At 36.2% G+C, this 16,117-nt stretch overlaps 1 protein-coding gene across 2 annotated transcripts in view; it reads right to left on the reverse strand.

The window, feature by feature from the left end:
- Positions 1-16,117, reverse strand: part of KDM7A (lysine demethylase 7A) — a 71,847-nt gene that overhangs the window by 15,863 nt on the left and 39,867 nt on the right. For both annotated transcript variants that reach the window (XM_055807581.1, XM_055807580.1), the window contains exons 8-14: positions 13,562-13,649; positions 12,722-12,828; positions 9,503-9,594; positions 5,143-5,232; positions 4,122-4,331; positions 2,508-2,632; positions 1,832-1,989 (exon numbers count right to left, since the gene is read on the reverse strand). In XM_055807581.1, coding sequence (XP_055663556.1) covers positions 1,832-1,989; positions 2,508-2,632; positions 4,122-4,331; positions 5,143-5,232; positions 9,503-9,594; positions 12,722-12,828; positions 13,562-13,649 — 870 coding nt within the window. The remainder of the gene's footprint in view (positions 1-1,831; positions 1,990-2,507; positions 2,633-4,121; positions 4,332-5,142; positions 5,233-9,502; positions 9,595-12,721; positions 12,829-13,561; positions 13,650-16,117) is intronic.

A 16,117-nucleotide genomic window follows, 5' to 3' on the forward strand; every position in this document is an offset into this window, starting at 1 on the left:
GTTGTTACCAGTAAGAACAGGCTAAGCTACCGTGATTTCAAAAAAATATCTTAAATCACCTTCCCCTTCATCCACACAAAGTATCTTGCTCTAATAAGCACAGCACATGATCTTTGTCTCTCTGGTAACACCGGGTCACCATTTAGAACCAGGATCTTGGCATGACACACAAAGCTATACAGAGCTTGATCTGTTAAAAGGCATCTCTCTGTGGACATTGCCTCTTGGCCTAAATCCCAGTAAGAACAATGGCAGGTGGTAGCTGTTACAGAAACAGGTAGTTTCTTCTATGGAATTCTTGGAAGAAGAGTATCTTCCCTCTCTGTCTCTTTTTCTCTCTGTAGTCCTTCAGTTAAAGAAAAACAACCAAATGAAGGTGATCTTTAACATGGAAGTTTGAAGAGACTTACTATTCAACTAAAAATATCAGCGATAGTCCCGAGTACTCAATTTCTGGAAGAAGAATCTCAACGTTCATTACTAGTTCTAAGTACGTTTCCTACATTTAGATACACATTGCCATATTCACTCTGTATCAAATAAGAGCAACAACTTTGAAGAAAACCTACCATTTCTCTGTATGACTTAATCTTTGATTCAAGTGTAAAACTTAGTTTCATTTACTTGAATTCTGAAAGTGGAAAAAGGCCATACATGCTGAAGCCTTCACTCAATAAGCTGTTTGCCTTGTTGGTTCATGAGTACTCAAGAGGGACCTCTCTCCTGTGCAAATTTTTTAATACTGTTCTCTGTGACCTTTGGAAGTACAGTCAACAGGGATTACAAATTGCTTTATTAATGAAAATAATAAAATATTTTATCCAGACTGACAGACTCAAATGTTGTTACAGATTGTTGTGCAGGAAACTAAGGGAACTGTAAGTCTCTAGAGGAGTCTTATTATCTTAAGTGTTGATGTCAGTTTCCTAACACATACCCTCTGAGCCCTTGTAAACTCTACTGTGAAAGGATGTGACTTCTATAATTAAACTGAGAGCTGAACAGCTATGTCAAGGACCAATTTGTCACTGCACAAAGCCATGCTATTAAAAATAGGCACCAAAACCAGACATTCAGTATTGATACTTTACTAATGCACTGTGTGATCAGCACTGCTGAACACTTGGCAGGAGGGTTTGAGGGTACAGAAAGACTTAAAAAAATATTAACTACTAGTGAAGAATGGTTTAAAGTATTGGCAAGTGGTGTTAAAGTGTTTTACAGATAACCTAAATTCTTCCCCAGCCTTGCAGATTACTGCCGAGGTTGAAAGCATAAGATTTTATTAATGTTAAATGATGTTTGATCACCTCTATGGAATAAACCTATTCATTAGCAAAATGTAAAAAATTGTATGGTCAAGTATGTAATCACCAAATGGAACAGAAAAGTGAGGTATACGATAGGTTTACAATTAGCTGCATGTTATGAACTTTTATCCTCTAGAGTGAATGATGTGATGAACTTTTCACACTTAAGTATATTTTGGTCAAGAAAAATCAGTGTTCTTATATTATGAAACAGATCAAAAGGAATAAATACTCATCCAGAACACCAACTGAATCTCCACTCCGAAAAACACTGTACAGGGTATTCAAGATGGCACTAACATAAAAAGGTGAATTTACTTTCCTACTCTATCCTGTTCTCTTCTTCAGTAGACAGATAATATTTGACAAATGTTTTGTTGTAACTTCTAATATTACTTCTCTGATCTATTAGTTTATCCTCTTTACACTTAGGTAAAATTTCAGTCACAACTTGACAATAGTTAGACCCTCTTTAAGATCATCAAAACGTTCAATGGATAGGACTTAAGAGACAAGCTTACTGTTCAGTGGTTTCTGGGCATCTGCATTCCCTTCTCCTTCAGACCCTGAGGGCTGGTCTTCTACCTTAACAGTCGTCTTTTTTGACCTTGTTCTGTCATCTTCATCCTCACTATCTGCTGTGTAAAGACTTCGATCAGTAAATGGGCGTCTCTCATCTCTGTCTCACAAGAAAAAAAAAAACAAACCAACATGTTATTCTTACCAACCTGAAGCAACTGTTTTAATTATTTACAACACACTCTTGAGATACAACAGTAATGTTCTCTTATGCTCACCTCTTCGTTCCAAATTGTACATATTCTTAATCTATGCCTGTCATTTCCACAAAGATGCAAAGTTTTACACCTGTGTATTTTTAATGAAAAATCACTCTAATAGATGGATACAAACCAACCATTTCTACTGTGAAGCATTCCCTTCAGTACAAACCCAACTGAGCAACTGAATGAAACGCTGTTAACAAAGGAACATACGAACATACGTAGATCACTCCATAACCGTGGCTCCACTAGGGGACAGCAGACACAAGGGACAACGCATTCCTTCAACATTCCTAACATGAATCTTACTGGTAGAAGGGAACCCAGAGCTCCACAAACAGAAATGTTATTAGCAATTAGCACGCTCCAGACCATAATGACTAGGAAGAAGTGATCCACAATCAACCCTTTGTACCTAATTATTCTTCCATTTGAGAGCAGAAGGCGAAGATCATTGTCTTTTGTTCGCCATTCAGGTACTGTAGAAGATGGCTGAAAGGGCTTGTTAAATCTCCCATTCAGTTTCGAGCTTGCGGTATCCTAAAGAAGTAAAAGCAATATTGCTTGTTATTTATTTCTATAAATTCAACTGGTTTTCCTGTACTCCACAGAAGTTTAAACTCAACATCAGGATGATTACCTTCCTGATAACCAACTGAAGAAAGCTCAGACAAAACATGTTTGGGTGTAAAAAAGAACAGACTGCACCTTCTCCTTCCCTGAATCATCAATATTCTCCTAAAATATCTGGAACAACTACAACTTCACTATAATACTCCTTTTATGTTTCCTTTGAAGAATTATCACTGTATTCAAAACAAAGAAATACCAATAGACGGGCAAGCCAAAAGTTGGGCTTGGAACTGATAAGGCAACTCCTGGATTGGATATCTGTTCCCTGGAATTAGTATCTCAAAACTGATTTACAGGACAGTAAAACATCAGTAATGCAAAGTAACCTGCCATAAGCAGAACTTTCTTAGCTCAAAGCCATTTGCATTTGACACATACTCTGAAGCAATCAGTGATACATTTATATGCCAAACCAGGAACATGTAAAACGGTATGGTTTTTTAACATGTTTTACATGTTAATACTGATAGTGAACAATATATTTGTACATTAAATGACGGTAACTAATACTCCTAAACATTTGTTTGTAGCAGTGAACTGCAGAGGTTAACTATTTGTCATAAAATTTAAGTTCAGCTTTCTGTCTTTGGGGAACGTCTCGAAATGAATGTCTCTTGTTCATGCCTTATGAAAATCAGTATCAGTATTTTTCCACTGTGACAGTCCATCCTGTCCCAACTAAATTTGTCAGCATTTGTTATTCTCACAAAGCTACTTATTTCCTTTCATAAAGCTACTTATTTCCACTCTCTCATTCCTCCTCCCATTTCTGTTGCTGTTTTGAAATAAGGTCATCAAACCTGAAAAAAAGAATTTTTCAAGAGACTACATTTTACTTATTTATCACTCCATGATACCTTTGTAATACGACCACAAAGTCCACAGCCCCACAACGGAGACCAGAGGCAGCCTTAGGCTTACTGATAGCGAGGCACTGTCATACAGGAAACAGGAACACGACTGAAAACCAAGGCTAATCAAATCACAGTAACAGAACTACAAGAAAAAGCTATCTAAAAACACATAGCGAGGCAGGCTGGCTCAGAGCCTCACCAAATAAAGGTTCTGCAAGCTCCCTTTTCTTCACAGACCTGATTCAAAGTAGTACTTGAGAGCTACAGCAGTCCCAATCCAAAAACTATACTTGAAGTAGGTAGCAGATTCGGGGCGCCTTCTGAAACACAACAGTGAAGGAACCGCCACAAAAAAATGACCAAGGAAGAAAAAAATTCATTTCAGGAAAACTCAAAAGAAAGAAACTGAAAACAAATCTATCCATATCTCATATGACAGAGTAGTAGCCTGTATTCTTATGCCTGTTAAAAGCTTCTCCCTTTCAACAGAGATTAGAAATCCACTCTGGCTTTGTTTTTCTTGCACATAACTTAATACTTGCCTCCTCCCAAGGTGACATCTCCAGCCTTTTCAGTACCTCCCTAGTGTGGAGTTCAAGGATGTCCAGATTGGAAGGAGTTTTGGTGGCATGATCTCGCAGTTTCCTCACCCTTCGTCTGGAGTGGTGAGGCGAAGTTGTTTCATGCGAAGACCGTGAAGTTGGACACACACCGAGAATTCCCTGAGTTTTAACTAGTTTGCTGTTTTCCTCCTTTAATTAGAAACACATACTTCAGAACAGTCTCAGAGGAAAAAATCCACATATTTAAGTGCTGCTTCTTATTCATCTATTTAAATATAAATTATATAAATAAATAAAACTGTTAGACCTTTTAGAGAAGTACTACATATTTCCTATGGATTTGATGTACAAGGCTTATTTCTATTGCACCTCTTTCCCATATACATACTCCCGTAATAGCAGTGCTTAACACCAAAAATTAACACCAAAACATAAGGTTTTATTCACAAAGGCAGCATAGGATAGACATGTATTCTACTCAGCAGATCACATCTCTCTTCAGTTCTCAGAACTGTTCTCTCCACATGCCAATGTGAGAATTTTTCATGAATCAATATTCATTAAGAAGAAAAAAAACACTGACTAACACAAATATCATTAAAACATCAGAAAAAGAACAAAAGAGATGACAACTGGACCAGAAATAATAACGGTATGACAATAGAATATGCATAGATTTTCAAATTAAACTCTGTAACAACATAATCACAGTAATTATTTTAAGTGGTTTTAAGTAAGAATGTATTAGAAATACTGACTTACAAGTAATTTTACCATTAAAAATATGAAAAACCCAAACATAGAATACCCTTGCTATACATTTTATCTGAAATGCTCATAGCTTAGTATTCCGTAGTTTTCCTCTTGATCTTCTAATATTAAATGAACATTAAAAAATTAAAGATTAATATGATCAATTAGAAGCATAACTACTATGAATTTCCCTGACCCAACGATTTTTTTTTCCTGCAGACTTATGTAGGGTTGCCTCTGTTCTTACCTCTACAGAACGAATCACTTTTGAGAGCTCTTTTATGAGATGCCCAGGCCTAATGTTGTCTGGAATTTCAAAGGCATGTTCTGTTACAAGCTGTATGCAAAGAGGGAAGAAAAGATACTCAATTCATTTTTTTCAGGTAAAAGCAGAAGTAATACAAAAGAAATGTACAGGAGGAAAAAAAAAATAAAATTAATATCTGTAATAATGACTGCAAACTTCCAGAACAGATACACACACACATTGAGGCTTCCAGTTCAAGCTTTAGAAGGCAGCAGATATCCCTCAATGTGTCTCTTAAGAATCCAAGGAAGGGGTAATACAAAGCCATACTGACAACTACTTTATTTTTTTGTCCCCCTCAGTACAGTAATCAGCTTTTTTTTTTTTTCCTTTAGCAGAAACTTTAATAAGAGTCATGACCTTCAAAACAGCTAAAGACTAAGGGAATTTCACTGCAGCAAAAAATTTAATCTACAGAGCAAATAAAGAGTAATAATCAGTAACCAACATGCAGATTTTTAGACATCTGCTTCACATTTCACTTTAAAAAGTTACTTTCTTAGCTTATTTAGAATCTAGTAGGTTGGAGAAAGTGAGTTTAAAAAGTCATTCCCTATTAAAAAAATTTATGAAACCACAACAGTTTATGTTCCCTTTAATCCTCTGAAACTGTATCAGAGACATATTTCTGTCTCTGATAAAATATATATACTACCAATCTGAGTAAGTCCAAACACTCTACAGTTAGATCTAGTAAAAAGTATGTTTAATACTTTGTATGAACAGTTTAAATGTGCCTGAAAACACTTTCAGGTAAAATTAAACAGAAAAAATAACACTCAACTCATCGACCAGAATGACTGACATGAATTCTATCCTCTTAATCAGCTATTTAAATGGAAAAACATCCCACAAACACTTTCAGCTACCCATACTTCAAAAACAAGGTTCAGCAGCAAAATTATGGCTAGAAGCAATTTGATACTGCATGTGCGTTTCATTGAATGTGGCTTCCTCTAAGTCAACAAAACAAACGCTTGCTCCAAAAAACAACTTGGGTGTATAACCATGGTATAATTCATTTCAGTGCCATTAATTCTACAGGAAAGATTAAATCAGCTGCTATTATTTACCATTGCTCATTCTTTGAATGCATCACCTCCACACACTTACACGTGGGAACACAGCACCTGTTACTAAACTGTATGATTTTTACAGTAAGTTACTGGTCATCTTAGGACCATTCAGTTCTTTCTACTTGAGGACTTCACTCTCCCAAAAGCCTTCCCGTCCATGAGGACTTCCAAGAGGGAGTGACTGATGCAATCCTCCACAAGACTGACTTCCAAGTTTTTCTGGTATAAAAATACTGAAAAGCTTTCCCAATGCAAACATTTTATATCAGAAGCACATTAGTTTGGCAGTATGATTTACGGTAACTCTCTGAGCAGAGTAAGTTCCACTGGCAAACTCACTTCTTTGCCACTATAAGAAGTATCTATTTATACCAAGGCTTTCTCAAGTAAGCTGTGGCAGCATAATTATTTTTTTAAAAAAGGGGGGAGAGAAAAGAAAGAGAGGCAGGAAGGCAGGAAGGAAGACTAAAAATTCACCCCAGCAACTTAAATACATGAACAAATTCAAATGGATACATAATCTAACAGTCCGACAGAAGGGAAGAATGTGCAGGAAATATAAATACCTACAGACACCATGCCTGAAAAATTATTATCATTATTAAATAACTTGGGTTTAAGTTGTCTCTGCATATTGGTTCTTGGAAAAGGAACAAGCAGCCTTTGGGACTGAGGAATTCTCCTGGAGTAAGGAGAACAGTAGCAACAAAATGGCCTAAGTATGTCAGATATAAATTGCAGGTAAAGAAAACAATAGAAAAAAAGCTGTGATTCATTCAAGAGTTTCAAGAAATGGTTTTGTAAATATTTTGGAAATATACAGAGGAAAAAGAAACTTGTCTTAAATCAAGAGATACAGATAAAAAAAATCCTGGCAGGTAAATCAATGCACCCATCTTTGGAGACTAGCATCACAATGGAGTATATCAATACTCAAAACCACACACACACACACACACACAAAAAGATAAAATAAAAATAATAAACCTCACATCCCTCACTCCTTATAAAAAAGAAACTGGCCATTTTTTTTTGTTTTACAACAGCTATTAATATCTTCTTTAAAAACAGAAAACAGTTGCCCAAAATCACCTTATTGGTACATGAATCAAACATCTGAACAACTGAATCTGAGACCTGTTGCTTATGCAAGCTGGCAGGAAGCCAGAGCTAAAATCCAAGAGCTCTGACAACTCAATAGGTCATCATAGTCATTGTTTACATCAACTAACATGCAGACTGATGATCTGCACCAAAATAATCTGAGAATACTCATACTGATAAAAGCCTTGCACAAACTGAATTCAAATCAAGACATGAAAACTAAAATAATTTTAGTAGCACTCAATCTCTATTCTCAGCATCTTGTAAATTTTGGCAGTTTTTAAATATTGCAGAAATGAAGATACTGCTGCCCTGCTGAAGCAGAGTTTTAATTTCTCCAGCAAGTAGTTTAAAACAATTCACTAAGACAATTCACTTGTCTTGAAAAGACATACTCCATGATACAAATGTGAAACCTCATGAGTAGGCTTCTCATTTGAGGAGTATTCATTTGTCATTTCTCTTTCAGAATCTCTCTGAAATCCCCAGCATGAGCAATCATACAGCAATGTACAAAGCTCCTCCTGCCTTCAGCTGCACACAACTACAATCCTATCATGCACATGGCCTGCTGCAAATAAAAGATTAGCTCTTTTACAAAGCAGCAGCTAGAAAAGATGAACACAAGGTACAAAACATGATAGCTTGTGGACAGCAGAAAACACTGAGTAGTTCACTGATGCTGCACGGTTTCCTCACAATTGACGTTTCTGTTCAGCCAGTAGTTTGGGAATACTCACAGGTCTCATTAATAAGCATTCAGAATGCAGCATGTGCAATTAGCTTCTTTGCACAAGAAAGTAGGAAACAGATCACAGTCTAAGTGATATAAATAAAATACTTAATGAGCTACAAGACGGTACACAAATGCTACAATACTGTATTACAGCAATCTAGAAAGAGGGATTCCAATCCAATTTCAAATCAAAATAAGGATTTATACGGGCTATGTTTGATCTCCGTTACCAGCAGTCCGATTACTTGGTTTGCTTATTACCCATACCACTAAGGGAGAAAGAGCTTGGATTCACACATGGTTTAACAGCTTAGGCACAATATCCTGTAAATACTGCTACACTGCTTACTAGCTAGTTTTGATCCAGAATGGCACAGACACTGGAGAACCAACTCCAAGGTGTTTCAGAGGGCCAGCAAAGGTTCACCTGGAATCAGTAACGCTACACAGGCTGGACTCCTGCAGCTTCCACACAAAGTAACCACCTCTGCGTTTGCACTTGGTGTTCAGTTCCTCAAAGCTCATTACGCTGGATGCAGCACTGTGCAAATATCGTACCTGTTGTATAGTAAGTTCTCTTACAAGGAGAACTTCTGTGCAGAAAGACCAAATGAGATCCCCAAGAGCCAGTTCAAGTCAGCATGGCCAGAAAAAACCTAGAATTAATAAGCTCAGTCAGAACCAAACTGCCTGTCAGTGAACAGCACTTCCCAGAAGCACCGGTTCCAAGAGGACTGATTAGCTCAAGGCACATGATAAAACACATGGAGTTAGGCCAGACCCAGTGCTGTGCCAAAACAAATAAGCTTTCCTGGAGAGTGGAGCACCAGCAAAGCCAGCATAGACAAGATATTAATGATTTTACAAGAGTCAGCCAATGTTCAACAGGGATGGTATTCAACTGAAGTTAATGTCCTCATCTGAATCTAAACTAACTCTTCAGCAAGACAGGCATACCTGAAATGTGTTCTCCAAAGTACTGACGTTATTGGAAAATGCTAAGTATCAGGGCATTCCATCCCTCCATTGCCTCAGACTAGAATGAATCAATTATAAAGCCAGATTTGTTAGAAAAAAGCCCCACATTATCTGCTTATCCTCTAGCATTCTTATTCCATCCTGAGGTGAAGCAAGATTCTACTTCTATCAGCTAAAATACAAAGCTTATTATTAATTGGTCTAAAAAGACTTTATTAGCATCATGGAATACAAAATTGTCATGATGCTTCTTCTCCAGATCAGCAGTATATAATCACCACAGAGTCTTTCAGTACTCATTAATGGATTAAAATAATCTTAAACTTCAAAAGGGGATAGGACCTTCACTTACTTCTAAATCAAACTAGAGCTCACCAAAATAGCAAACAACATCACTTATACTTACTTCTTTTTTCATCCATAATTTTAAAGCAGTAAGTAAAGCCTTCACTCCTTGTACTAAATAGCTTGGAGGCTGGAAACCATCTTCCCTCAGTTCTAAAAAGGATACAGACACCAATTTAGAACCACATTAACAGTGAAAACAATAGAATGATACCTACCTTTCAGCCAATAACGTTGCACAAAAAAGGATAAATTGTGCAAGCAAATGAAACATGACATCCTGTATTTGTGTGCATACCGTAACAAAACAAGCCAGCCCAACACTGAAGTGATGCTATGCAAAATCTTCCTTTCCTTTTTGACTTATTCTTGCATGAATTGGAGATCATTTACAACATAGTAAAGGTCAATTAGACCAAAACAGATCTCAAGTACAGAACAAGAGAAAACACCTTTGAAAAAAGAAATCACTTTTACTTCATTCAGAAATATTTTAGTCAAAGGGAACCAGAAGGATGTGGGATGTAGCTCTAAATTACAATCCCTATTGCTTATTCCCATACATACAGCAAATGGTTCAGTGGCACACTTCCACTCCCCAAATATTTTCTGACACCCTTCCAATTATCACAGTTCTCCCTCATGCAGTTGACATCATTTTTCCTCCCAAAAATCAAAGGGAGCAAGGGGTGGAAATCACTCTGCTACAGAAGCTGCTCTTCTTAAGAAAGCTGGTGCTCCCAAGGGACTCCAATTCCTTTTCAATTTTCTCTTTTCCTTCATGGGGAAAAAGAGAAGGAAAAAGACAAACACTCCATAAACAGTCAAAAGTAGACTGCAATCTCTCTCCATGTTCCTGACAAATATTTCCACTTGTCAACAGCAAACTGACCAATACTAGGGATATTCGGCTCATTTTATTCCCTTAAAAGAATACACTAATAAACCATATTCTGATGGATAATGTATTAGTCTGCTGGCAGAAAAAGGGAAGTTTGTTACTAAACAGCTGTTCTTCCCTCAAAGATGCCTCCTACTTGTTAAAGGGTACGAGGAGTGGCAGGCCTTTGAGTTGCAGCAGAAGTCTTCCTGCCCACTAGCTGACTCAGTTGATAGAATTTTGAGAATACAATGCAGCACCACAGGCTGGATTTTTTAGTTGCAATAGAAAAGACTGCATGGCATAACAGTAATAAAAATTAACGAGTATCAGATGAATAAGTTACCTAATCTGAAGCCCCAAGAACTATGAAGAAAAACAGCTTAGGTGAATGCCACAGCACTTAAAGTATCATAAAACACTTCTTGCCAATGAAAAGACAAAGTCAAAATGTTTATGACCTTGTTATCATTTTATAAAAATAACCAGAAAAACACATTGTGCTGATTTTGCTTACTGACCTGAATTTCACACAAAGTACTGCTAACCACTCAACGTTTTACAAGTTGGTCATCACCATACCTTTCATAACCAAACTGGTATCACCCCTTATTTATTAAACAACAGATTCTTACTAGTAAACACCTAATTCACATGAGTCTGTCTTGATGCCAAAGCCCAACAAAATCTTCACTCTAGTCATGGAAACTTCAATTTTTACTTTTTATGATAAATTCATAGATTATAGCATTGCTCTGCAACAAAATATCTGCTAAGCCATAGATTAAAAATAAAATGAGAATAAGCTTCATACTCATCCTCTATGACACAAGTCCCAAGAAGCTCCTAGTCTATGTACTCAAGGAGTCATGGTATAAAAAGGGGAGAGGGAAGAGTCGAGGAAACAGACACTGGAAACTATTAGTATTTAGCTAGATAATATAGAAACGTATATCCCACTGCTTTTCCAGTAGAAATACAGCTCCTATTGTCTTCTGATGAGTTTGTAAGTTTTAGATACACAGAAGTGAGACCAAACAAAGTAAGCTTTCAAGAAGAAAATACTCTTTTTTTTTTTTTTTTAAAGGAAAAAATTTTTGCAAGTTTGTTCTACTTGTTAAGATTTCCGAGTTGCTTTAGGTTTCGAAAACTTTCAACGCTTGTTTGGAAACAAGGGTTGTTCAATGCCTTAATCTGCTGAAAGGAGAATAGATAATTTTCAGTAACTGTGACTGTTTCCCTATTAGAAAAAGGTTACATGAGATTCTGATCTCTTGAGAAGCTGGAGCTGAATTCAGCAGCCTCCTCTGCAAGTTGATTTCTCTCTGTTGAAATACATCATTTGGAATATGACATTTACTATTAAGATTAAACAGAGCAGGCAGAGGGCAATATACTCGAGGAAAAGAAGGTGAAGTCAGACAGGCACTTTTCTCAAGCTCAATTATACGTGGGTACAGATAGAGGAATTACAGGACTAGATGAGGAGTTTGGAAGGGACCAGCAGCTGTCAAGAACATCAGGCTGTTGAGATGTCTATTGATAAGCACTGATATAAATGATTTAACACAGCTTATAGGAACTGATGCACCTTTTCTACAAAAGCCCTCACAGACACCTTTCCCTTTACCACAAAGAGCAGAACACAACAAGTGTTTTGACTGAAAAGGTCAGAGAAAATTGTAGAAGTGCAAGAAAACCTCTTCATTCAGCTGTGAAGCCACAACAAGAAACCCACAGGTACAAGTTAGTGGGATCATATAAGGAGTCATTTGCTGAAATGAGAGAAACGCTATCAAAGGATACTTAAAGATTTAAATGATAAAGAAGAAACCTGAATGAAAAACTGATGTCACTGAAGTAAGTTTTCTATTTTCCTTAACAAGGTCTTGACAGATAATGGCAAATTAATCCTGTTTGACTGGCAGTATAATTGCACTGTGCCAAAATCTCAGATACTCTGTCTTGATGATCTAGAATGTTTTCATTGACCATTACCAGCACTGGATGAAAATCACTAATAAAACAGTTCAAAGGTTCCAGCAGCGTGCTACAAAGTGCTGGTTACATGCACCACCAAGTGCACCAAGATTTCCACAGTGCAAGTCACCCTAAAAGCCTTTGATCACTGCAGTAGTTTTCAGAAAGATCATTTACTAAAACCAAAAATTGCTGGATCTAGAACTGTCATAGTGTAGTATTCGCTAAAATTTAGTTAAAAGAATAATGTGACATTTGAAAGAAAAAAAAAAAAGGAATAGGAATTCAAGTCTAGTTTTCCAGCTTAAAAAATTTCATCTGTTCACACAACAGCAGTATAAATTTTCTCCATTATCAATGAAGAGAAAAAATAAATGAAAGCAGATACATGTGTATCTCTTAAAATAAAACAAGGATTACCTTTCAATGTTTCCAGTAAGTTTTTGGCGACAAACCAACAGATGGCTTCAAAGAAAGGGAATTTGAAAAGATCTGGGGTTTTTAGCCTCTTCTCCATTTCATAACACCTGATTAAATAGAAATATTACACAACATTAATGTTTTAATTGTGACATTCATTATTCAACTACGTAATCATTCAAATTTACACAATGTCCAAAATAAAATAACATAACCATGGCCATGATAAATAAAAGAAGTCAAGTACCACATAGTTAAATCCCAACAAGACCACAGACAAGACTGAACTCTGGTCTCATCCAGGCTCTGACCTTATCAAGTTTGACTGCGGCACTTCTAAGAATAAAGTTGGACTTCATAAAACTAGGATACAAACCCAATGTGTGATCTTTTAACAGATGGAATTTTATCAGGATTCCACTGTAATAAATAAAAACAATATGTTTAGAAGACAGCTCCACATCTTGGACAAAAACTAAATACAGCTGCCCTTAGAGCAATGCTGACTTGAGGAGGCTCATTTCAAAACTCAAGTGTTGCACACCTGGGCTTGCTTAGTTTTGTTTTAGTCACTTATACTAATCTCCAAGGGGAGTTTTTTTGTGGGGTTTTTCCCCCCCAATTCATTTAAATTCTTGCATACCCTTCATTTTGCTTTTGAAACAAACTTTGCAGAAGTGAAGTAAGAGTATGTGCTTGATGCATTCTAATTGAAAATGCCACTATTGTCTATTTGAGAGCCTGTACTGATTTGATCCTGGTTAAGAGCATGAAGAAAAATATCTATTGAAGAATATCCTACTTAACCGAGGAAAAGGTATAGGAAGAGCTGAGACTAACCTGAGCTGCATGCCAATATTGAGGTTGTGCAAAAAGTTTCCTCCAAAAGCCATACAATCCTGAGATGTGAGCACAGCATGAATCCAGCCTGAAATGACAGATTCAGAAACTTAATACATACATATAAATTATTCTAAGATTGTTTTTAAATACTTATATAAGTAAAAATGCTGTACCCAGAAACAAAAAAGCAAACAAATTTTTATTCTGTGCTAGAAACAAGTAATCTAAATTTTAACAACATGAACATTACAGTGTTTAAGAAATCTAGTGCAACTACAGTTTTCTGAAGAAGCTAAGACATTTTTCATGGTGGGAGGTGAGTGGGAGAGGGTGGGCTGGATGTAAGATTGCTAGTTATTTTTCAAGTAAAAATTCCCAAAAGTTTTCCCTCCAATGAACAAAAATAAGTTAGTCAGGAAAGGAAAAATATATTGAACAAAAGTTATGTCATAAACCAGAAATTATAATCCTTTCAATACTTACACGTTGCTTACAGTAACTGAGCTGTTTGCACAACATAAAAGTCAGTTAACAATACCGAAGTTACTCAAATAAGAATTCAGATATGTTCCATAAATTACCCTAAACACAGTCATCCTAATTCCAGCCAAATTATCATCTGTTTAAAACCTGGTCTAGGCACTCTGACTATATAAATTTGTCACATAATTGAAATATTGTCCTTGTGAATTCCACTATTCGTTATGGCAAAGCACAGCCAACATTATGCTATCAATTAACTGGTTACTACTGGATAATTTCAAGTAAGTACACAAAAGAACTTAAGCTATTAACTTTAAAGGTAACTGTTTTTAATTGGGAAGCTTATATCGTGCAGCCTTAACATAATTAGACTACAAACAGAGTTTCTTCTTTCAAGATTTTTTTTTCTGGTTTTGCATGCATACAGATGATCTTTTAAAAAAAGATGAGTTGACCATACATTTGCAGATTACTTCATAGTTTGACTGAACGTAGGGCAAGAGGTACAAACACAGGAAGCTCCCCAGCTTGAAGCAAGATCAGACCAAATCATAAAAAAATATGTATTGCAAACTACCATTAAATCCATGCCCTAATTCAGTTAAGAACAACCAGTTTGAGTGAGTTTTTGTGGTAACACATGTTAAAAGATCCGAAACCTAGCAACTATGCTGACTAAGCAACATGCCTACTTGGAGGGAAGCTACACAATGGTATATGAGAGAATGTATAATACGATGCTGCATGCAGTATAAAGGGTTTTTAATTTTATACATTGTTCAGTTTTACTTCTGTTCTTTGAGAAGTTCTGTGCAATGAAGATTGCCTTGTATTACCAGCTGCACTTTGCACTTGTCAATATGGTTTCAGTTTTTCACACTCTTACCATCATCACAGTAGATTAATACCTCTGACTCTCCAAAGAACGTACGTATTTCAATCCTTTAAACAGACATATCCCCAGACACTGACAAAACTGACAACAAAACCTCATCACTATTGCTTAAACACCAAGGATTTTTATGGCATACCTGCATCAACTAAAGGATTTAATTTTTTTACATTCCTACTTGCTATTTTTATGCTGTAGTTTTAATCAAGATCTATGTAACAAGGCAAAAAGTTGGTGTAGACCACACAGAGTATCTTGAATAATATTTAAATAACTCTCAAGAGCCTCCCAGTAGGTGCTATTCATCTACATGCAAGACTGATTTTAAATCAGAAATCTACTCTGAATGTATTTCAGAGATCATAAAATAATTATTACATGCACTAGCATCAGCGCAAGCAGGAACAGCAAAAGTGATTTTCAGTAGATACAAGGGTTTTTTTAAAGCCTTTAATTTGTCTTACAGAATTACCCATTTTTTAAACGCCTGTCTTGAAACTTAGTTTAATTTATTGGTTCTTACACTATACTCCAACATACATATATAAATATTTATGTGTGTGTACATATACACATGTATATGTACACACAGACAAATACACATATACATTAGAAAATGTTATAATACTTTTCTTTTGGGTGACATTGTAGTGAAAGCCCAGATTCATCTGATTACTTGGGAAGCAGGAACTATTTTCAGAGATCTGTGGGTCACATTGAAGTTCTTCGTTCTGTAATTCTGCATTCTTTGTTCATAGATGTATGACTTCACACTTAGATAAATGGAAAATTAATGTAATCTCTTGCCAAAAACACATGTTTTTTAAAAGCTCTGGATGTTCAGGAATGTTTAGTGCAAATATAGCTCCTCACCATGTAGTATTTATTCTTCACAAGCCATGAACTAGAACAGTAAACACCAAACCCCACAAATAGAGAACAGAGCTACACGAAAAATGTAGTAGTCTAACTAGGAAGTTATAGTTACATAGGACAGATTAAGGTACTGACCATATTTCTTTGAGGCCTATTCCAGAAGCAGTACTGTGCACCCTTTTCTTTCTCCATGTATTTAAAGCTTCCTCCCCCCCAAAAAAAGGAAGCTAGTACCCGTACAAATCTTTAGTAATAAAATAGTAAAAAGTATTTATATGGATGAGCTGGATAAGTGAAAATAC

This window comes from Falco peregrinus, chromosome 6, assembly GCF_023634155.1.
Source record: "Falco peregrinus isolate bFalPer1 chromosome 6, bFalPer1.pri, whole genome shotgun sequence".
Taxonomy (NCBI): domain Eukaryota; kingdom Metazoa; phylum Chordata; class Aves; order Falconiformes; family Falconidae; genus Falco; species Falco peregrinus.